This window comes from Alnus glutinosa, chromosome 1 (genome assembly GCF_958979055.1).
Source record: "Alnus glutinosa chromosome 1, dhAlnGlut1.1, whole genome shotgun sequence".
Lineage (NCBI taxonomy): Eukaryota > Viridiplantae > Streptophyta > Magnoliopsida > Fagales > Betulaceae > Alnus > Alnus glutinosa.
The window spans coordinates 12995170-13017331 of NC_084886.1; the positions used below are offsets into that span (position 1 = coordinate 12995170).

The 22162-nt window shown below is 38.1% G+C and overlaps 5 protein-coding genes across 5 annotated transcripts; 3 read left to right on the forward strand and 2 right to left on the reverse strand.

Annotated features, from left to right (window-relative positions):
• Positions 1 to 857: 857 nt before the first annotated feature.
• Positions 858 to 4782, forward strand: LOC133873347 (large ribosomal subunit protein uL14x/uL14z/uL14y). The gene is made up of 4 exons (XM_062311066.1): positions 858 to 1002; positions 1651 to 1935; positions 4283 to 4324; positions 4533 to 4782. The coding sequence occupies exons 1-4, from the start codon at positions 990 to 992 to the stop codon at positions 4613 to 4615; spliced, it is 423 nt and encodes a 140-aa protein (XP_062167050.1). The 5' UTR covers positions 858 to 989; the 3' UTR covers positions 4616 to 4782.
• A 1621-nt stretch (positions 4783 to 6403) lies between these two features.
• Positions 6404 to 7814, reverse strand: LOC133873339 (peroxygenase). The gene is made up of 6 exons (XM_062311060.1): positions 7718 to 7814; positions 7384 to 7533; positions 7123 to 7208; positions 6885 to 6979; positions 6666 to 6791; positions 6404 to 6557 (listed from the first exon to the last, which is right to left on the reverse strand). Exons 1-6 carry the CDS (start codon positions 7812 to 7814, stop codon positions 6404 to 6406), a joined length of 708 nt encoding a protein of 235 aa, XP_062167044.1.
• Positions 7815 to 9588: 1774 nt separating this feature from the next.
• On the forward strand, positions 9589 to 14766 carry LOC133858547 (eukaryotic translation initiation factor). The gene is made up of 5 exons (XM_062294026.1): positions 9589 to 9869; positions 10344 to 10512; positions 10639 to 10764; positions 14022 to 14087; positions 14448 to 14766. Exons 1-5 carry the CDS (start codon positions 9664 to 9666, stop codon positions 14490 to 14492), a joined length of 612 nt encoding a protein of 203 aa, XP_062150010.1. The 5' UTR covers positions 9589 to 9663; the 3' UTR covers positions 14493 to 14766.
• Positions 14767 to 15788: 1022 nt separating this feature from the next.
• On the reverse strand, positions 15789 to 16660 carry LOC133858548 (protein PROTON GRADIENT REGULATION 5, chloroplastic). Its single transcript, XM_062294027.1, has 2 exons — positions 16207 to 16660; positions 15789 to 16098 (listed from the first exon to the last, which is right to left on the reverse strand). Exons 1-2 carry the CDS (start codon positions 16483 to 16485, stop codon positions 15994 to 15996), a joined length of 384 nt encoding a protein of 127 aa, XP_062150011.1. The 5' UTR covers positions 16486 to 16660; the 3' UTR covers positions 15789 to 15993.
• A 3553-nt stretch (positions 16661 to 20213) lies between these two features.
• LOC133871858 (uncharacterized) lies at positions 20214 to 21080 on the forward strand. The gene has a single exon (XM_062309334.1). The coding sequence runs from the start codon at positions 20214 to 20216 to the stop codon at positions 21078 to 21080; it is 867 nt and encodes a 288-aa protein (XP_062165318.1).
• The last annotated feature ends 1082 nt before the right edge of the window (positions 21081 to 22162 follow it).

Genomic DNA, 22162 nt, shown 5'->3' on the forward strand with positions numbered 1-22162 from the left:
CATAAATATTTGGGGAAAATGTAAAATTAGTCTCAATGGTTTACTCATTTGCAAATAGTTTTAAGGGGTTTAAGACGTAATTGAAAACTCTCTCTAGCAAGCAAAAAACACAAATAGGTCTTTGGGCTCAACTATCGTCCAACATTTCGATAGAAATCGTTAGGAAAAGTTACGTTAACACTAATCATATTGTGACATGTGTCACTTACAATAAATTAACATATATATAAAAAAGGAGTGGGTCGGTGGGTGAGTCAACTTTATGGTCATTGTAAGCGGTGAACCATCCTCATTTGACTAAATGGAGGTGACTAAAACCAATCTCGGGCATTTAGGGGTGGTTCGTGATTTGGAGGTGGTGGCCCACTAGCCGCCTCCATTTTTTTTGTCTTATATATATATATATACATACATACATATAAATTTTGTTTTAGTTTTTTAATTTTTTTTATTGTAGGTTATATGAGTTATAATATAATTGGTGCTAATATGACACCCCAACAATTAATCTCTTTTTAAATTTTGGAGGAAAGTTGAATCTGCGGACTTACTTTTTAAACCCCGATAAACTATTTGAAGCCGACAATCACAAATTTGATATGTTTTCCAAATATTTTGATAGTTTTTTGTTTGTTTTTGTTTTTGGTTTTTTTTTTTTTTTTTTTGATAGTTTTTTTTTTGATAGTTTCTTTTGATAGTTACTCTGGGTGTAAATGACAAAATAAGGGCGTATTAAAATCCTCTTATTGGAATCCATGACAACCCAAGCCTACAAAAATGACGAGCCCAATATATAACACACAAAGTCAGCATTAGTGGGCTGCCCGGAAATTTTAAGCCGTAGTACGATTATGGTAATTAATACAAAAGATCATGGGGCGTTTTGGAATTTAAGCACCAGTGACCTTACGAAAACCCTAGACAGCCACCTATATAAATAGCCCCCCAAAACCCTGATAGCATTCTCGGTCTTCATTCAGCCGGCGAAAATGTCGAAGCGAGGTGAGTTCCTCAGCTGCGTTGTCTCCTTTCGTTTTCTTACTGTTATCAATTGAATTTTCTGTTTGGTTTACTAGAAAACTGAATGGAAATGAGAGAGTTTTAATTTCTCTTTCTGCTGTTATTTTTTTTTTTTGATGGATAACTACAATCGGACTATAGAAATAGAAGTAGTTGAACGAGTTTGCTGAGCTTTGTGTTTGTTGTGTACTAGTTTGCTTAGTATTCGAGGATATTGATTTTTCTTTTTCTTTTTCTTTTCCTCTGGTTTCTTGGCTACGAAACAAGGTGTAATGGAAATATTATATTTTTAATGCTCTTACTGTATGGGAACAGATCCGTTTGTTTGCCGAAGGAATCCTATGAATTTTTTTTTTTTAATTCCTCTGATTTAGTAGTATCTAAACAGATTTTTCTTGAGATTTTTAACCTTGTTCGGATACTATAGTGGATCCTTAGATTCACATGGAGTTAGGGGTCTGTTTGGTTGCTGAGAAAACGTAGAAGGAAAGGAATTTCACTTCGAATCTGGGATTTTCCAGTTCATGGGTCACAAATAAAACGGACAACCATGTATAGGTTGGATTTTATTCATTGTGAATTGAAATGAAAGTGGATAACAAGGATTTGCTGGTACTTTTCTGGTTTTAGGACGTGGAGGATCAGCTGGTAACAAGTTCAGGATGTCACTGGGTCTGCCTGTGGCAGCGACAGTGAACTGTGCTGATAACACAGGGGCTAAGAACCTGTACATTATCTCTGTGAAGGGAATCAAGGGTCGCCTCAACCGGTTGCCATCTGCATGTGTTGGGGACATGGTGATGGCCACTGTTAAGAAAGGGAAGCCTGATCTCAGGAAGAAGGTCCTTCCCGCAGTCATTGTGAGGCAGCGTAAGCCATGGCGCCGAAAGGATGGGGTCTTCATGTACTTTGAGGGTAACTGTTGTTTTCTGATTACATTGTTGTTGTGATGTGATGGAATGCTTTATTATGTTGCTATTTACACTGTTAGCTGTGATTTTATGATCATGCTGTTTGGCTGATTTGGCTGCATGGGTTGTAGTGCTTTCCTGTGATTGGAATTGATTTATTCTTGTTTCCATTTACAATTTCGTATTCCTTTTCGTCTCTTTCTCAATTACACCTATATCTTGTAATTTTGTTGAGAATTTTTCCATGATAGCTGGTTTGTGTTGCTTACTTTACTGCTGCATCATTTTGTTAGTGCTTCGACATCACAACATAGTTGGAAGACCCTAAGACCGATCTGTAATGTCCAAGATTGAAGTGAACAGATCCAATGTTTGTGGGGGTAATTTGGATGATAATTTGTAAGATCTGTCCAAAACAGCATATGATGGAGCATTTTTACAATATATTACGAGGAAGTTGTGCTTGGCATTGAATTGTGTTCTGAGTTTAGTTCTGGATCTGTGATGTGGCATGCCATTATAATTTCTGCGTTGAAGTTGGGCTTCTATGTAAATACTGCTTCTTCCTAGCCTTTTTGTTGCATTAATTATACATATCTGTACAATTATCACATGCTTGTCCCCAGAAAAAGATATGGATGCTGGTTAAGCAGCATCATAATGTGTACATATCTCTCTAATTAGTGGGCTTTGGTACGAGCTATGATATGGTGATTCCTGAGACTGGTTACCGATTTCTATGTGGTTGAATATTGGATCGAGCAGGATAATTATAATTAGGGATGCATATCGGTTAAATTGGTGATGGTACAGGTAATTTTGCCTACCAAACGGAAAAAGTTTGTTAAGTCCGTCAATTCGTTGGAATCGGTTCAATGTTGGTTGGTTAAGTTGGTCAACTCAGTGAAGTTGGTTAAATGTTGGTTGGTTAGTTGTGGGATTTTTTATATTGGGCCAAGCCTTTTTTTGGGGGTGGGGGTGGGCATTATTGGTTGTTTTTGGGCACAAATAGTTGTTTTTTGGGCTGAACAAGTGTTTATTGGACATGTTTTTGGGATAAACAAGTGATTCAAAAAATTGAGTGTCAAAACCGGTTTAAGTCGTTTGGTAGAAGTTGGTTCGGTTTGGTTAAACTACGAAATAAAACATTCTACTTTCTACCAAACCAATGTTAAAACAGTTTTTTCATTCCGACTACTGACCGGCGAAAGTCGGTAGGCGGCAATTATCTATAATATAGAATCTTTGCTTTTCTGATTTGATATGCTACCAATTTATTATTTTCTTTTCTTTTTAAACTTGTTTTGGGAAGTGTCCGGTTGAGGCGCTGGTGATGTAGTGTAGAGGATATTCTGTTTTTAGGGTTTCTCTACATATCCCATACCCAGCTATATTGAAGTTACCAACCTTACCCAAGTTCCGGATGGTAAATTGTTTTTATCATTCTTGTTATGGTTGGGATACTTGTCTTGCTGTTTCCACGTTATTGCATTTAGGATTATCTTTGTCTTTCTTACTACCTCTTAGTAGTACAAGGATATCAGTAATGAGGTGCTGCCTTCCTTTAAAGGAGCCTGAGTTGATGGTCTATGGAAAATTTGTTTTCCATTGTTCAATTTTGGAACCTTGATCTTCTTGTGGTTTTATTGTAAATCTCAATTTATGTGTGATATAACCAGACATAAGTCAGGTATCCTCCCTAATATCTAGGATGATACGGTTACGAGTCTGGAAAATTGACTGTGTCAATCGTTGCAGATGTGCTGTTGCTTTTCAAGGTCATATGTGCTCCATTTTGGCTCAACATCATGCTCTATTAATAAGTAATACTGTTCATTGGATGTGCTGATTATTGTTTAGATCTAATATAATGTGCAAAGCCTAGCAGCAGTTTGTCATTTTCTTTCCTATAAAACCCATCATGTTCCTTGTTTTGGTAATCACTTGAAAAGGTTTGTGATATTGCCAGACATCAGTCAGGTATCTTCCGTAATATACCATGGTGGATACAGTTACGAGTCTGGAAAATTGATTGTGTTCATCGTTGCAGATGCATGCTTTTAATGCTCGCATCTGCTCCATTTGGGCTCTACATTTAGTTGTCTTAGCAACAATATTATGTGTTGATTACTTGTTCAGTGCTTATTATTGTGTTAAGCTGCACATCAATGTATCTAGTCTTGAATTTGGGTTCTACATATGGTTGTGCCCTATCGTTTATTATGTGGAAGTGGATGTATCCTATATCTATTATTTATTAGATAGTTGCTGGTTTCTGACTTTATTGGAAAATAGTTTAAATAAGACACTGTAACTTATTCTGATAATGATTTTCTTCATCTTTTTGGCAGATAATGCTGGTGTAATAGTGAATCCAAAGGGAGAAATGAAAGGTATGGCTAATATCTGAATCACTAACTGGGGCATTCTACACCACCTTAATTAATTGGTCAATTATTCTATTGCATGGATGTGTAGAGATGGTGTGTTTTTCGGTTGGGAATGGTCGGGGATCGTATTTTAAGTTGCTTAATGATCTCTCGCAATCTATGCTTTGACTTCAATTTTTTTTAGTAACTTGATTTCTGTTGTACGTATTAGGGTCTGCTATTACTGGTCCTATTGGGAAGGAGTGCGCGGATCTATGGCCGAGGATTGCAAGCGCAGCAAATGCCATCGTTTAAGGGTTCAAAGTCGCTTCTTTGTTCCTTCTTTTTGAACCGATGATATTTATGTTTTGATAGTGGTAGAGGTTGCAAAATTTTACTGGATTTGCTGTGTGTTGGACATAAACCGCATGGAGTTTAGTGTTTGGATTATGGTATCATATTATTCTAGTTTCTTTTCTGAATTGAATGTTAGTGATTGTGGAGTGGATTCTTCATTTACTTATTGCTATATTTTGCGTCAAAATTTGCCGTCAGCGTTTCTTAACAAAGATCATAGTTTCGATGTTAAGTTAATTATACCACGGAGGATGTAGATTGCAAAAAGTGGGATTTCTATTTCATGTAGGGCATGTAAAACAGTGGGAGCCACTCTCGAGGGTGTGGTGTCAAATTTGGGGTGTAAAAATCACGAAGATGTGTTGTAGTGGGCTAATGAGCCAACGTGTTGAGCAGTTATTATGTGAGTAAACGTTTTGGGTGTATTTTAGAACTTTGTCCTATCATGCTCGGCGTAAAATGATTTTTACGGTGATGAAAATAATGGTTAACAGTCACATTTTCAGTTTTACCGTAATTTTTTTTTTTAACTTTTGAAAAACATAAAAATCGTAAATTGTTTTTTAAAATTAAACTATTTGTTTTTATATTTGAAATCGTAAATCGTTTAATATTCGATCATTGGAATTCAGCAATAATTGGATGTTGGAATTCAGTCGGCACCAGAGTTTGGCAACATTCGGTTGCTGGAATTCTGCTGTCGTCATATTCTAGCGACATCCGGCTATTGTAAACAAATTTTGGCCATGGTCAGAAATCGATCGAATTTGGTCAAAACGGCTAGGATTCGGACACTGATCCGATCGGATCCGGAAGAGTTCGATCGGAATTCGGCCATTTTGGTTGGATCCGGCCAAACGTACTTGCTAGAATCCGACGACGGTGACTAAATGTTGTCGGATTTCAACGGCATTGGCTAAATTCTAATTTTTACATTTCATAATTTTTTCGTGCGAATTAAACGTCAAAAAATATTTTAAAAGAAATTATTTTGTTAAAAATATTTTACGACAAAATTTTTTAGATAAAAACAAACGGAGTATCAATGAAAAATTGTGTCAGGAGGATGCTCCCGCGTTGTGACCTTGTTCTTTCTTTACTTTTGCCGTTGACAATTCTAGTTGCTCTCCTCTCATCGTCGCATGGCAATACCTGAAAATTCTTGAATCCAAAAAGAAGTTTTATACCTTCTGAAAGTTTGCGCATGCAAGATAAAGCGATTTTGACCTATTCCTACCTTTTTAAGTAAAATGTATTACGTCGTCTCTGAAAATGGTGCGGTAATATCTCCCGGAGGTTATTGATGGTCTCTCTGTATGCATTTTCGCTCTCTTTACCGGAAGCAGCGGAACTGCGATTGGTAAAACAAGGTAGTAGCGTTGAGAGTTTCATTTTATGTATTTTTTTGGTCAGAGTCTATGGCCTGTGGGCTTTTTAAGCTTTTTAATTGGTTATAGAGCCGAAGTTGGACTTGACGTCTATTGGGCAAAATTGACGAGGTGCATGGGGTAAGGCTCTTGCTCAAGCTCTTCAAGGGGGGAGCATCTTATATGAACTACAATTGACAATATATTAAGCTCATATTTGCAGCATGCACTATTCAATGGTTCTACATTTTAGCCTGGGGACGGGGGCTGTCACACTTACGTTCAAAGAGAGAACCATCTCTCAAAACTAGTACATAAAACAAGATACAGCATGTTCTGACCCATACAACTTTCAATCCATGATAGTTACGTGGCTTCTTCAGCTCATCTTTGCCTCACCGTCCTCATTCATCTTGGCACAGTACTCGAACAAACTCCCATCGAAACAGCGCCTCACGGCTTCTTTAGACAGCATGCCTTCCTCGTCCCTGGCGAGGAAATACAGAATCCCCCACTCCATCTTTGATGCAACCCTGCAATCCACAACCATACCTGTTTGTTAGGGTGAGCATCCCCACAAGAGCGAGCGAGCGCTCGAGCATAAAGTTCTATATATAGAAGGTGGCAAAACGATTGACGACCATCCAAAGATGTCAAATGCATCTCGATTCGCCTGTGTCATGTCCCAGAGCTCTCCAAGCGTCAACTTGTCCGGCACCGTGCGAGCATATTTACTGAACATGTTTTCCAGATTCACCGGCACATACCTGCAATTTCGTGGAACAAGAACCGTGGAGTTCAATGATTTCCTTGTAGAGATCGATCCCAAGAGACGAAGTTGACGATCGATATGCTCTTACCTTCCTTCTTTGTCGTAAGTTCCTGAGTCACTTCCGTGCTTGGCTCTGTGTATGTTGTAAATGTGTATAGGAAAGAAAGGAGAAGGGAACCACCCCTGCAATTGTATATAACAACATGACTTCAATCAAAGTTTCTCTGGTAAGGTGATCGACGTCCAATTTTCTTTCCAAGCATAGGGCCTTTTAGGACCCCCAAATTGAAAAAAAGTAAATTCCAGCAGCAAGAGGATATACTTACCGGCAGAGTAGCATAACTGAGCGCTCCATTGATAATAATGGCCATAATAAGAGAGGCAATCATGTTGAACCCAATTGCACGTAGTCCTTGTAAACACAAAGAAAAATCAAAAAACACAACACTGAATTGCTCTGCCCGAGAGCTGCTCGTGTAGATTAGCAATTCGAACAACAAAATTGCTGGAATCTCTATATGTAATGTATAAGATAGAAATTACAAAGGTAATTAATCTCTTGAACCAAGCTGCTAGATGAGATTTACCAGAATAAGTCTCCCAGGGATAAACGATCCCATTGTCGTCAAAGTCAAAAAAAGCTGCATGCTGCTGAAGAACACTCATGTTATAGTGTCTATGGCCAGGTGTTCCAGTTGGATAGTACGTATCAGGAGCAACCAATGCTCTGGCCAGATCTGTTCTCCATACATACCATAATGTACGAACCATTTGAAATGTAAAACATTAGCTCTTTGATCTTTCAAAGATAGCTCTACCCAGAAAGAAGATAAATATGATGATATGATTAATTAGAGTTCATTTTGGTGTGGAGGAAGACTAAAAAAGACATGCAGAAAGAAAGGAAGTCACAAAGCTTACATGGCTTTGGAAGTGAGACTTCCAAGTCGTCCCGGACCCTTCTCTCAGCAGTCACTGGTGCATAACGAGCCTCTGTTGCCAATGCTTCTCTCTCCATCAAACCAGCCTGAGGCATCTCTCTCTCTTCCCCCTTCAACTCTTTTCTTGCAAGGTTTTCTTTCTTTTCTCTCTTCTTCCTTGTGGCTTGCTGTGTTGTAGCAGCCATACATATAAACAAATTTTGGTGGCCGGTACCTGCTGGTGTCGAAGTGGCGGAGGGAGAGGTGGACACAACCGCAAACAAACAAGGCCCACCTATGCTGCGGTGGCAAGAGCGCAAAACGCCACCTATTCTATGTAAGAAACAGTTGTGGCAAGCCTTGAGGACTGCATGCAATAGGGAAACATCACTCCAATAAGAAAACAGAGCATCTCATTGATTTATTATATCGGCCGCTTATTCTTTTCTTCTTCTTCTTCCCTTTTTTTTTTTTTTTTTTTTTTTTAGATATATCGGCTACTTATTAAAGTGGAATAGGGATACATAAGAGAGAATTAATTATTGACTAAAGGTCCCCAAAGGGTAGCTCAATTGGCTGGGGATCACGCCTCATGAAGCGGAGGTCACTAATTTGAATCATCCTCTTGTGTGGACATGTCAAAAAAAAAAATTATCTACTAGAGGATAACATAAAGAATAAATAGATTAATACATATTGAGAAATATTCTCAATAGTTAGTAAATGGGCTTTTTTAATTCATACAAGCCCATTTATTTATATTAATCCTAAAAAACCAACTACAAGAAGGTTAAGGTTAAGGTTAAGGCTCATCAAGAAACAATTTAACAAAAAGTTAAGAGTATCTCGAAAGTATCAAATTCAGGGATACTTGGACTGTACGAATTCCACGTAGGCCGGAAAGAAATTTTGGAGCTAGGGAACCAGTTCCTACCTTATCCAAAGTGAATGTTTGAAATTCCATCTATAAATAGGTGAAAACCACAAAGTATTCTTCATGTGATTTTTTTGATTATTCAGACTTGATCTAAATTCTCCCCAAAAGACTGACTTAAGTATTAAAGTGGGTCCGACTGGAACTCCCGGCGAGCTTCTTTGATGTTTATTGTTGTGCAAGAGAGAATACAGAATTTTACAAAAGCTTATGTCACCATACCAAAAACTGTCTTAACAATGCAAATCTTAAACTACTAAGACAATTATGGAAACATCAGAGTCTTGATAAGATTCCTTTAGGAGCAAAACTCACTCTTCTTGTATATGGAATTGTTGTGCAAAAGCACCTCTCTTGTTGATGGGCTTGTTGTACAAAGTAATATTCTCTCTTACATATGGAATTCTCGTGACTCGAACATAAATTAACTATAAACTGATTTGTAATTAATTCTTACAAATTACTCTAATAAAGTGACGTGCTTCTTTTAGCACGTAAAAATTACATATTTTTTTAACAGCATTTATAAGAAAGCATTTACTTCTCACATACTTTAGAAATACATATTACCTTATTAAACTGGTTTGTAGGAATATGTTACAAACTAATTCGTAGCTAATTTTTATCTGGTTTTATAGCTTGTATGAACGTTAACACTTGAAAAAATAAAAGATAACAATTATAACATGGATGTAGGTAATAAGAACTCTATACTCCGTTACTACTTACGACTCGTGTCTTCCTTTTACCTTTTTAAAAATGATATAACTTTTAAAATTACCAATCACAACATATAAAAGAGGGACATAGTCCAACGCATAACATTACTATTGGCCATTCGTATTTGTTTGGTGCAAACCCTGTGAGCCCAACATCCAAAAAAACCGACCATAAAAGCCCAAAGAACAACAGGCCCACTGCACCAAACAAAGACACACACACCGGCCGCGTACAGTAAAGAGAGGGGTTTTGGAGAGAGGGCGAAGCGAGAAAGAAAAAAGAGAAGCGAAGGAATGGCGAGCGAGGTAGCGATGGCGGCGAACACGGAGGTGGCGGTGGCAGCGGCAGAGGAGGAGACGGTGACGACGAAAGTGCCGCACAAGTTGGAGAGGAAGTGGGCGTTCTGGTTCGACAACCAGTCCAAGCCCAAGCAAGGTGCCGCCTGGGGCTCCTCTCTCCGCAAGCTCTACACCTTTGACACTGTCGAAGAGTTCTGGTGGTACGCTTTTCAATTTTACCACCCCCCACCCTCTCCCTCTCCCTCGTTGCGTATTTTGATTCTATGTTTAATTTTGATAGTCGGTGACTTTGTACATGTTTTGGTGTTGATGTCGATATGGGTTCGTGTTATTTCCTCTTTGTTGATTTGTGTTTTTCTGTTTGGTTTCTGAGAAAGTTTCGAGGAAAAAGGGAAGAAAAAGATAGCATAGTTTGGATAATCTTGTGATTTGGTTTAATAAGGTTTACCTGGAATTGAAAATAGTTAAAAGTTTTCCTAGATCCAAGACAATGATAATATTTTGCTTATTTTATTTACTATTGTCAAATTTCTTGAACCAGCTCAATAAAATTCCGTTTCCAATCACAACCTTCTATTTCTTTCTGTATTGTTAGTTTTGCTTGTGTTCATCTAGGACCAAAGTAAAAAACTTGGTTGTTTTCGTTCAAGTTAAAACTCGATCTCTTTCTGCAGTTTGTATGATCAGATATTCAAGCCCAGCAAGTTTCCTGCCAATGCTGATTTCCACTTGTTCAAAGCTGGGATTGAACCCAAATGGGAAGATCCCGAGTGTGCTAATGGAGGAAAGTGGTCCGTCGTCAGCACAAGAAAGACTAACCTTGAGACCATGTGGCTAGAAACTGTAATAATCTTACTTTTTGGTTTATTTTCTTTCTGTGAGAGTTCAATTTAGAATAGATGGGTAATTGGGTATTGTTAGTATAGAAATTACAGGCATTTTTGTAATCAATTGGTTTGTATTGGATAGTTGATGGCTTTGATTGGAGAACAATTTGATGAGGTCGATGAGATTTGTGGTGTGGTTGCGAGCGTGCGCCCGAGGCAGGACAAACTTGCATTATGGACCAAGACAGCAGCAAATGAAGCTGCCCAGGTCTGATTTCTTATTAAATTTGATTCCAAGAATCTAATTTTATTGTTGATTTTGCTCATTTCGTGAGTATACTCTTCTTTAGTTAAGTAGATGTCATTGGAGGCAGATTGTCTGTATCTTATCAAACACGTGTTAGTGTGTGTGTATGTGCACATGTACATGTTTCCAAAAGAACACTTTGGAACATAAGAAGCTTTTATGTACGGCCTCTTTGTGAAAGAGATGATTCATTTGGCAGATTTCTATTTCCTCTCTCTCTCTTAGGGCTGAGCACCGCCCCCTATGGGCGGTTTTCAGCCATACCCAGGCCCCATATCCGCCCTCCAGCGGGGTGCGGTTTCAGGAATCGCCTGCCACGTGGGACGGAGACCGGCCATATCCGCCGCATGGTTTTTTTTTTTTTTTTTTTAGGTTCTGTTTAACCCGTGGGATGGTCTCTACTGCGACAGATGGAGGTTCTCTGTCGAGACCAACAACGCCGGGTCCACCACTCCGGCGAGTTGCGAGCGCTTCGTGCAGGACTACATGACTGGCAGATAACAGACACAAACAGACTAGAGTCAAAACCAGCAGATCATTCATCAAAATCCAACACATTCTACGGAAGCAAAAACAATAACCAGATCAATGTATATTCACAGACCCATAATTAAGCTAAGAAACCCTTTTCAAAACACATATAGATATGATTTCTTCCACCAGTTCCCAATTGCATTTCCTATAGGAGACACAGAAAAAACACCCAGATCTTAGAGCATCTCCAGCAGAGTGGCCAAATCCTTCAAAATAGTCAAATTTGACTATTATGAACACTTTTTCTTCTCCAGCAGACGAGCTAAAGTAGCGTTTTTTCTTAAAATATGAACAGTGAATAGGCAGATCTGCCTATTCACTGTTCACATAACAAATCTCTCTCTCTCTCTCTCTCTCTCTCTCTCTCATCACAAAGAGAACGTGAGAGAATCATGCGAGAGAGATGCGGACCCGCGATCCAACTCCGGTGAAAATTTTCGTGGGTATGCCCTGTTTTGGCCGAAAATTTCAGGGGGTTTTGTTGGGGGTTTCAACCGTCTTCATTTTTGTTTGGTAATCACCAATTGGGTGTGAATTGAAGTTTGATTTTCTGGTGTGTTCGTTAGCAAAGTTTGGGTAGGTGATTGGGTTTTTTGTGTTTAAATTTCTTGGGTGTCTTATTGCCATAGCCGAATGTAAAAGGGGGTAAGGATCTATGGAGGATTGAGAGAGTTGTTCACTTTCTCTGCTACTTCATAAGCCAGAAGTTCATGGATGAGCACCAGAGGACTGCTGCAGTGGGGGTTGGAGAATGGAGATGGAGATGGAGAAGGTGACAGAAGAGAGAGAGAAAGAAAATAAAACAATAAAAAAAGATTGAAAAATAATTTTTAAAGAAGATAAATAGTAGAATAGAGAATCTGTTGGAGTGTTTTTAAGAAAATGAGTAGCTAAAGTAGATATTTGTACTTTTTTAGTAGCTATTTTACAAACTCTTGCTGGAGATGCTCTTAGAAAGCAAACGTCCATTAAATAAAATAAAATCACATAATTAACATAAAATTCTTCACCACTGATCATAGATCTAACAAATTTGAGAAACACAATTCAAAAAAATTTGCAAAAAACCAAAACTTTGTACTGTAAACCATGACCACATCCAATCCAGAAAAACAGAAGATCAACTTGACTTACCAATTAGCCCAGAGAGAGAGAGAGAGAGAGACAGAAAGTTTCAGACAAGGAAATTGAAGACCAGAGAAAGCACGGAGATTTGGGAGCTTGAGAGAGAGAGGGAAGTTGGAGAGAGAGACAAAGAGCTTCCGAGAAGCTTCAATGGGATTCGGATTTGAGAGAGAGGGAGGGAGGGAGGGAGGGAGAGAGAAATTTGGGCATTTTGATGGGAATGGGAGAGGGAAAGGGATGAAATGTTTTCTGAATTCCTAAGGCCTAAGTGATATTTTCGAATAGTCGAAGTTGAGAGAGTTTTCTTTTTTTAATGATATTATATTTGTAAATATATTATTTATATATATAATATTAAATGAGCGGGTAGTATCCACAACCGTGTACCCTTAACCCGCTATCTACCTGTTTGGGCAGTTTGTAAAAAGGTATACTGCCCGCCTGGGTAATGGGGAAAAAAATCCATCCATTACCCTTATTGGTGGGTGGTCACCCCTACTCTCTCTGTTGTGTGTGTTTTGTGTTCGAAGTTTCATGTTGCAGACCAATGCAACTTTATAAGGAATTTGAGATGCATAAGGTGTTGCATTCATATGTGAAAGCACTACTTTGCCGCCTTCCAACGGATATTGATGTGTGTGACATGTGTGTCTAAACTTTACAGTGGCAGTCTTTTTATCTTCCTTTCTGCTTATGGTTAAATTTTTGTTGTCTTATACCCAAAGATTCCTCCTCTTTGCCTCATTTCATTCTGATCTGAATATGGTTGCTTGACCACCAATGCTAATTAAAATTTCTTTTAATTTTGTTTTATAGTGCAATTGAAATGGGTGTTTTCTGCATAGCATTTATTTAAGGTTGTGGTGTTCCACATATTGTTTATTTAATAATCAGAAACATTATGTGCAAAGATACAAAAAAGACTCTGTTTATGTTGCTTAAGAAGCTGCACCATATAAATTTAGTGTGACTCATTTTTGGAGGATGGTTTCGGCCTTAAATCTCCACAGAAGCAAAATGATGTGATTGGTCATATTGTTGTAGCAGGACATTTCCTTTCTATATCCCTGTAAATTGATAGTAAGTGTTACCATATCTAACATATTGGTTGCATTACCCAGGCAAGACTAGATGTACAAATTTGAGAGATGCTGTACCTTCTTATGATTGCCACTGTATTTGCTCAAGCATTTATCTATCTATTTGTACTGTGTTTTTGCTGCAATCACAAATTACAGAGATTTGTGTATCCATTGAGTGCATCACACTGAGTACATTTTATTCTGGTATTTTGAATGTTTGTTCAAATACAATGAACTTCTTCTTTTTTTCCCTGTAAGTTCAAGTCAGTTTTCTCCTTTATTGTTCTCCAAGTACCTAGATGCTTGCCACAACAAACTGAAGTTTTTACTAGGTGGTTGAAGAATGTGTCTGTCCTTATTGTGCGATGCTTGAACAACATCCCACTCATTTTAAATGCTTAATCTTTTTTTTTTTTTTTTTGATGAATAAATAAATGCTTAATCTTGCATTTGATAAATAATGTTTATCTTATGTAGATGGGCATTGGGAGGAAGTGGAAGGAGATCATTGACTTCGCTGATAAACTGACTTACAACGCCCATGTAAGTTCTATGTCACAGACCAGTGTTTTCAGAATTATATGAAGCCAGTAAGCAAAAAGAGAATCCATGGGTATTTGAACATGAGTACCCGGGGAAAAAGAACAATAATCTTTGAGGGAAGAACGGGGGATCCTTTTGAACTACCTGTATAATTGAAAAGCCTTATATCTTGAAATTAATTCAGTAAGTTGATGATAAAATACATGGATATTCCTGCAGAAATTATGAGCTTCCCTTGATTCTCGAGAAGAGATGGGAAACACGCTCTATATTATTTGATTGAATAGCTGACCCAGCTACATATAATGTGTGTATATGTTTTTATGTATTGGTATCTCTCTGACTGTTTCGTTATTGCAGGATGATAGAAGAGACAGATCAGTCAAAGTTCGATACAGTGTGTGATTGTGCATGATTTTGCTGTGCGGTTATCTTCACTCAATTGTGGTACTGTGATGAAAACTAAAGAAATTGCTTTGATGTTATTATTTTTTTTTTTATGATATACGAAAGACTTGTCGTTGATATATATTTTCTCCAAGTGAGATATTAAGGATGTAATTTGAGAAGGTTCTTCCTATTTTGCTTTCTGGGAATGTTCTATTTTTATCACGGGCTGTTTTGTCACACTGTAGCCTCTACTTGCAACAGAATGATAATAGCAATTGCATTTGCGGCTCTTCTTCCTCCCTATGATAAAAAAAAAGACTCTTTAAGAGAAGCTGACAATCCATTGTAAATTTGATACATGGCTCTCTTTTCTCTGCTGTCTATGTTATAGGAAAAGAAAAGAGTATTAACTCTTGCATGGCTAATGTTATGATTCATAGTGTAGAAACCTATTCACAAAGGTGGGGAAAACGGAGAATTAAATTTATTGATGGGTTAGTATTTGAAAGTTCTCTTAATCCTCTTGATCTTGTCAATTCTTACACTATGAAAGCGGTTGATTTGTCAACAATAATTCGCCATTTTTTTTTTTTAAAACAAACGAAACTATATCTCTCAAATGGCAGCAGGGCTGGGGTGGCTGGCACAAACTCAATGCGGATGGCTCTGCAGTGTGAAGGCCAGGGATAACCAAATGAGGGGCTGGTGGTTTCATAATGGTAGATTGTTAATGGCTTTTCAAGGTTGGTTGGTATAACAAACTGTCTCGATGGCTGAACTGTGGACTATAAATAATGGAACTGATTGATTTAGCCATGCAATTGGAAGTGGTATTTTTAGGGCCGACAATTTGGGTTTGCGTGTCGAGTTCGTATCGACCTATTTGACTTGCTGACCCGTTAAGAGTTAACTATGATATGACTCATTTAAATAAGCAGGTGATATGACACAATCCATTTATTAAATATGCCATGTTGGATGAACTCGGCTCAACTCGGTCCATATAACTCATTTCATAAACATGTCGTGTTGAATTGACGCATATACAACTTGTTTAGCCCGTTATTTGAAAACTAATTCAAATAAATGAATAATATTATACGGATCAATCTCGAGTCAACCGGAATTTCGTGTTGGATTCGTGTTCAATTTGAGTGCCGGTTCAAAAATACCAAACCCTTAATTGTTTTCCAACTTAAAACTTGAAGTACATGTGTATGTGTGCTACTCCTGCAGCTAATCCTCCACCCAAATACTGTAAGTGGACGTGCATATGAACCCTAAAAATTGAATATTTCAGCTCTGATCCAATTAATAAATTAGTCAGTCTGCACTTGGGAGTTAGCCCTCCCAAAATGCTAACTTGTATGGGACTTTTATTCAGACAACTGAAGAATATTACAGCTAACTGAGAAGTGCATTTGATAAGATAGTAAGGTAGTTTACATGCCAAATCTTAGAAACTATGAACTTAAAAACATTTCTCATGACTGAACAAAACGTATTTGATCTTCCATTATGCAAGGAATCCTAGTCGCTCCCCATTCTTCTTGGCCAGTCGAATTAAACCTTGTCTTTGCTTGGCATCTGCTCCTATTGACTTGCAAAATTCAGTAATCACCTGAAAACAGAATAAGCAACAAATCAATCACATAATAATGATGTCATGAACACTACTAACATAAAAATTAACAAAATTGGTGGCCAAACACATGCAAAAGAGTGGTACCTGTGAGTGCAAAGCAATTGCCTTTCCTCTCAACTGATTGAAGGGCTTCTTGCCTATAAGATTACGAGTAACAACAACAATCGGAGCAAAAACACCCTTTCCTTCATTGACGTTCTTCATGATAGGTTGCGCTCGCACCGGCTTTCCGACTCGGACATGTTTCGGTACCGACTTGGCTAGCATGCTGTAATCTTCTCCGACCATTGAAGTTCCCCAGCTTCCATGGAAGGACGAACACAAACTTCCCTTAAACCCAGTTGCAGATATTGAAGTGGCCATTGGAATACACAAGCACCAGCAGGGCAGGCTATTCTCAAAGAAATTTGGAGACCCTTTTTCTTGCTTGTTAGGACTAAGAACTTGTGATGGGTGTTTCTGATGGGCTTTATGTGCTCTAGCTTGTGAAGGAGGGGATATTTTGGTGTAATTTTGAGAGCCTTGGGTTTTTTATTGGATGGCAATGTGGGAGAGAGCTCCAGAGGCATCCACAGCCACACATCCAGTGGTGTCTTGGAATTTAGTTTTGGTTTTTCTACAACACAAATACGATTTGTATAGCCTTATTGCTTATGGTCCCCATTTAGTTGGAGTTCAGTCACTCTTTTCCAAGCCGTTGAAAATCAATCAGGAAGCATTTCGAAGCTTACGCTCCGTTCGTCTGAAAAATATTTTATGTATTTTTTTTTTATTTTTTTATTTTTTTATTTTTTATGTTTAGTGCAACCAAAAATGATTGTTAACGGAAATTATTTTCAGTTTGACCATAAAAGTCTCTTTAATTTTTGAAAAACAATTTACGGCTTTAAATGCCGTAAATCTTTTTTTGAATTTAAACTCTTTATTCTTGCACGCACGTTTGTGTGAATCTGTTACTGTCGGGTATTGGAGTTTGTTGGTAGCCCGAATCTACCGCCGAAGGTCTCTAAATTTTGGTATCTGATCGTCGGATTCCGGCAAAACAGCTGGAATTTGGAACTGGTCCGCCAGAATCCAACGACGTTCGGCACCATCGCCGGATTCCGGCACAAATCTCCAGATTCCAATCACCTTCGCCAAAATCCGGCCGTACTGGGCTAGATTCTAAGGAAACTGGCCGGAATCTAGCAATAGTAGTTGGAATCTGGTGAAAGTGGCTGGAATGCTACCGACCAGTGACGAAATTTGGTTACCGGTGATTTTTTGTTGTTGATGATTTTTTCATATGAATTAAATACCGGAAATATTTTCAAGGAAATCAAAAAATGATTTTCCTAAAAATATTTTACAACGAAAAAACATTTTACGTTGAAAAAAAAAAAAACAAGCATCAAGTATTTTGCAAGAAAAGAGAAAAAACAAACTTGTAATTTATAATATTGGACGGTGTACAATAAAGGAGGACTTGGAGATTTTTGACCGTTGATTGTTGCAAGAAACTGATTGCAAAGTTTCAACAAAAGTTCCTCCTACCGGCCGCCTCCATGTGAAATTGTGAACAGCATGCATGTTGATGTGGTGGGCGAAGTTTCAACCTTTGACGAGTCTGGTGGCATAGGAAGGTTCTGAGAATATACAGCTTAATTCGATTTTTCTTCTTTAAGGACGGCATTTGTTGCAGGTTAGACGTATCAATATATATATATATAAGAAACATGTTTTGGTCTCGAATGAATTTTCCTCAACCCAACTTTGTCTCCTTTGGGGTTACGAATGAGATCCTTTCAAAAACGTGAAAAATGCTTTGAAAAATCAGTGATACTTTTAAGAATGAAACTGCTAGTGTTGGGGAAATTTTATTTTGAATTATTGGATTGAGCCTTGAAGATGACCAGTATTGTAAAAAGGGGTGGTTTAGGATAGGCCCATTGACTAATGGGGTTGGAGGGGTCTAAACATCCTTTTATGAGGCCCAATAGTGCCGAGGATCTAAACAGGTTACGGTCAAATATTTGGGTATCTGACCAAGTGACTGGGTGCAGAGGGAACAACAATGCCTCGCGCTGCTGCTCAGATCAGTTCATCATGTTATTGGTCAAAATACCATAAATGATCGCTAATCATGTCAAATCCTATATATACTTGCTCTGCCGGCAATGCAAGATTCACACATGCGAACTCACAAAAAGAATGTGGTATAAATAGCCATCGTAAATGGGTAACACCTGATGTGGCATTAGCATTAATTGTATTTTTCATCTCTCTCAAAAAAACAACGATTGACTTAACCACCAGAGGAGGCGTCATCGGCCAACCCTCGACGGGTCTTTTTCTATTTTGCAGATCCAAATCCACTGATTCAACTAACTTCTTCAGGCCCTCACTGTTAGAAAGACTATCTTGTGATTGACACGTCATTAGCCGGAAACTGTATCAATAGCTAGTAATGCTATTTAGTAGATCGCGATACAATTGGAATGATGTGATAGTAAAGGCTAACCATTGATTTTTTATATATTTATTTATGTTTTTCGTCAAAGAAGATGAAAAACGCTAATGGAAGGGTAAACTTGTCAATGGTTGAAATTTCGGGAGGATCGTTTGTCACTTTTTAAACATTTGAGGCAAGATCAAAAAATGAGTCCATGTACATTGCAGATGTTTTCCTGACTGCTATTCTCTACTTCACCAGCTTTGCTCCTCAGAATATTAGAGTTACTTTCATCCCACTTAGACCTCACATGCATGCTCCCTAATAGATGTATTCGAATCAAATTATGAAGGATCGCAATGGCAACTCCAAGGTAGGTTTAGTTCTTAATACCAGAAAATGACATTTTCTTCAAAGTTCGCTACTTATCTTTCCCACACCAAAAGTCCGCTCAATACGCTTTTAAGTGATGAGTGAACATAGTTAAACCTCACATCCTCCTTATCATGTATTCTAATCAAATTATGAAGGATCGCAGGTTTACTTTTACTAAGGGTAATCTTGGTAACTGATGCATATGATACCTGTTGTGCATAAAAACACAATTAGGATTTTAAAATCTTGCATTTTAAAAAAAGCACATCTTACCTGAGAATAGTAAGAACAAACTCACTCATAAAGGAAAAGGTAGAGGAGATCAAAGCCTAGACAACGTTGGGCCCTTGACCCCAGCCACAATCCTGGACACCACACCACTCCATGTTAAGCCCCCTCACATGGCTTCAACCTTCTTCTTCCTTTGCACTTCCTCCCTCCATGATATAAACCCATCAAAACTCCCAATAAACAGAACTCAAAAGTCGAATATCTTACTTACATAAATAAAATAAAATAAAATAAAGTCAATAAAGTCCAATATCTTTATTTCCTCTCTCTTCCAACAACTAAATTAAAACAATCCCAACAGCCCAAAACTCATTCTAAGCAAAAGGGGTTTTTATGGGAGAGTAATTATATGTATTGCACCCTTATCCCAAACGCCTCTACTTCATTGAACTGATGTAGCATAGCAGTGTCTGATATGTAATTAGAAACAAAAAAAAAAAATAAAAAAAAATTGTTCTATATGAACCTATAGGCTAAGGATGCGTTGGAGATTATGATTTTGTAGAGAAAAAGTACGATTTTAAATCAAATCATAAAAAATGAACCATTTGGAAACTGCATTTTTAAAAAATTGCTATTTGAAAATGCAGAAAAGTGTTTATTCAAATCCCAAGCAATAGGGTGCTTTTTTAAAAATGCAGCGATTTTATCAAACGCTTAACTGCGTTTTAAAAATCGCTCATTTTAAAATCGTTATTTTTAAATCACACTTTTTAAAATCGCAAACCCAAACGGACCTTAATAAGCTTATTGTTATTATTATTTTCTTAGCTAATTTGTTAAAGCTGAGTGAAGAGGGTGCACTGCATACATAGCTTTTCCTACAATAATTTTTTTTAAAAAATAAATGCATAGTCAAACACCCCCTGCCTCTCCAAGATCGCTCATCTCCTCAATGGGTAACAAAGAAATTGCAATGGCGTATTCGATTGCCTCATAACTTCAAAGAAAGACAGCTAAAAAACACCGAAACTACAGTACAAACACAAACACAATGGCCTCACTAGCAACCCATCTCTCGGCCTTCCTCTTCCTTTTCCCAGTCGGCCTTCGCCGCCTCCTCTTGTCCTCCTCTCTTTACCTCAAAAACCCATCTCTGTACCGCTCCAAGACGTGGTATTTCTCCGAACCCAGATGGAAAAACCTCGACTTCTACATTCTCATCATCGCCCTCCCCATTGCCTCCTTCTCCGAAATATTCATCTTCTTGACCTTCTCCGGCCACCCCACCTACCGATTCTCTTTTTTCCAGCAATCACTGACACTTTTTCTCTTCTGGGTATTGATCATTCTCGTCATTTTCCGTGAACACACCGACCCTTTGCTTATTAACGAAGGTTTTGTATTCTTGATCGCTGGAATTTCGTTTCTTGTGGAATATTCAGTGATCGGGAAGGGAATTACTGGTATCTCTGGCTCTGTGTATGATCTGTTAGGTGCACTGACGCTTCTTTGTGCTGGTTGTTGTTTGTATTTATCGGTTAAGCCTTCGGCTTTTTTCGCCGAATTTTTGTTATCCTCTGGATTGGTTTTCAAGGGTACTTGGGTTTTGCAAACCGGGTTGTCATTGTACACTGATGTATTTGGTCTAAAAGGGTGTCGAAAAATGTCGATATTGACAGCTAAGGGGAATGCCGATGTGCAATGTGATCTTGAGGAGGACGGGTTGAGGGGTGTTTCTTTGATGAATTTATTGTTTACTGGGCATGCAATCTTGGTCTTTGTTGTGAGCATCGTGTCGTTTGGGTTGCTGTCGAGTAACCGGAATTTGAGGTGTGGCGAGGCGAGTGGGCCGTTGCTGGCAGAGCTTGAATCGGAGACTATGCCCATGCGTGCTCATCCTGAGCTTGAGATGGACTGAAATGTATGGGTTATTGTTGGTTTTAACTGTAATTTGGTACAAAAGAATTGATTGAATGGGGATTAGTGGTCTGTTCAATCTCTATAGGTAGACAGTGCTTAACTCTTTTGTTAACTTGTTTTTGGCACAGAGAATTGTTTCTTGTATTGTCCTTTTTGTCATGAAAAAGCAATATATGTTTACTTTTAATTATAGTTATGGTTTTTGAATAATGTTGGTTGCAAATAATTATTGTAGACTCATTGAATTTTATCGAGTTTCCCTATATGCACATATTTTTGATGACCAGTCATGGTTGTGCAAATACTGCAAGAAGGTTCAGGACAAGAACTCCATCGTTTACTCCAAGGGCTGTGACTGTTGTTCAGCATCTAACCCGACTTTATAATTAAATTTATTTTTTAAGCTGATGAAGGTTTTATAGCATGTGTGCGTGTTCACAATCTCTCTAGTATTACCCACATCCACTAGAATGATTCCTTTATCTTTCCAAGTGCTTCTTGCTTACTTCCTTTGTTGCTACTCGTGCTTATATTGTCTTTGTTGCTATGGTTTAGAAGGTAACGATGATGATATTGGTGGTAATGGATAGTTTAGACGCTCCTAGTTCCATGTTCTAGGAGTTGAGAACCATGACATGGATTTTGACATGGCTTTTTGTGCACCATTTGTGTGACACAAAAAAGGTCCCTGCTCTTTATTTCCTATATATGGTGCTATATTTCTTAGGACTAGAGCTATCTATATGTGTTTTTGAACATAACTCTGGTCCTTCAGTACTTTTTAAACTTATCCTGTTTTGTGGGAACATATTTAGAATATGTTACATATCAGAATTTATGAAAGCATTAAAACTAGCAAACAGACAATATGCGTGGAAGAGATTCAACTCTGCCTCACCCATTCTTGGTTTGAGAACCTCAAACTTAAGGTAGGTCTGGAATGGACAGTGCTATTAAACCTAAATGTTGGGCTTTGGTTACCCTTTACTTTAACCAAAAGCATGCAAGTTGCCGCACTATGCCCATCTATGGAGGTTATTCTTCTAGAATTTTAAGAGAAATTTGTATGGATTCTCATTG

What these genes read in the sequence shown, in the direction of transcription:
- LOC133873347 (XM_062311066.1), top strand. An exon ending in GGTCTTCATGTACTTTGAGG is followed by an intron (nt 1,936 to 4,282) that starts GTAACTGTTGTT and finishes TCTTTTTGGCAG; the next exon opens with ATAATGCTGGTGTAATAGTG. An exon ending in TCCAAAGGGAGAAATGAAAG is followed by an intron (nt 4,325 to 4,532) that starts GTATGGCTAATA and finishes TGTACGTATTAG; the next exon opens with GGTCTGCTATTACTGGTCCT.
- LOC133873339 (XM_062311060.1), bottom strand. Translation starts at nt 7,814, where the DNA reads ATGGAGAGAGAAGCATTGGCAACAGAGGCTCGTTATGCACCAGTGACT. An exon ending in TCAGTTATGCTACTCTGCCG is followed by an intron (nt 6,980 to 7,122) that starts GTAAGTATATCC and finishes ATACAATTGCAG; the next exon opens with GGGTGGTTCCCTTCTCCTTT. An exon ending in ACTTACGACAAAGAAGGAAG is followed by an intron (nt 6,792 to 6,884) that starts GTAAGAGCATAT and finishes ACGAAATTGCAG; the next exon opens with GTATGTGCCGGTGAATCTGG.
- LOC133858547 (XM_062294026.1), top strand. Translation starts at nt 9,664, where the DNA reads ATGGCGAGCGAGGTAGCGATGGCGGCGAACACGGAGGTGGCGGTGGCA. An exon ending in CAGCAAATGAAGCTGCCCAG is followed by an intron (nt 10,765 to 14,021) that starts GTCTGATTTCTT and finishes TATCTTATGTAG; the next exon opens with ATGGGCATTGGGAGGAAGTG. An exon ending in AACTGACTTACAACGCCCAT is followed by an intron (nt 14,088 to 14,447) that starts GTAAGTTCTATG and finishes TCGTTATTGCAG; the next exon opens with GATGATAGAAGAGACAGATC.
- LOC133858548 (XM_062294027.1), bottom strand. Translation starts at nt 16,485, where the DNA reads ATGGCCACTTCAATATCTGCAACTGGGTTTAAGGGAAGTTTGTGTTCG. An exon ending in CAATTGCTTTGCACTCACAG is followed by an intron (nt 16,099 to 16,206) that starts GTACCACTCTTT and finishes TTCTGTTTTCAG; the next exon opens with GTGATTACTGAATTTTGCAA.
- LOC133871858 (XM_062309334.1), top strand. Translation starts at nt 20,214, where the DNA reads ATGGCCTCACTAGCAACCCATCTCTCGGCCTTCCTCTTCCTTTTCCCA.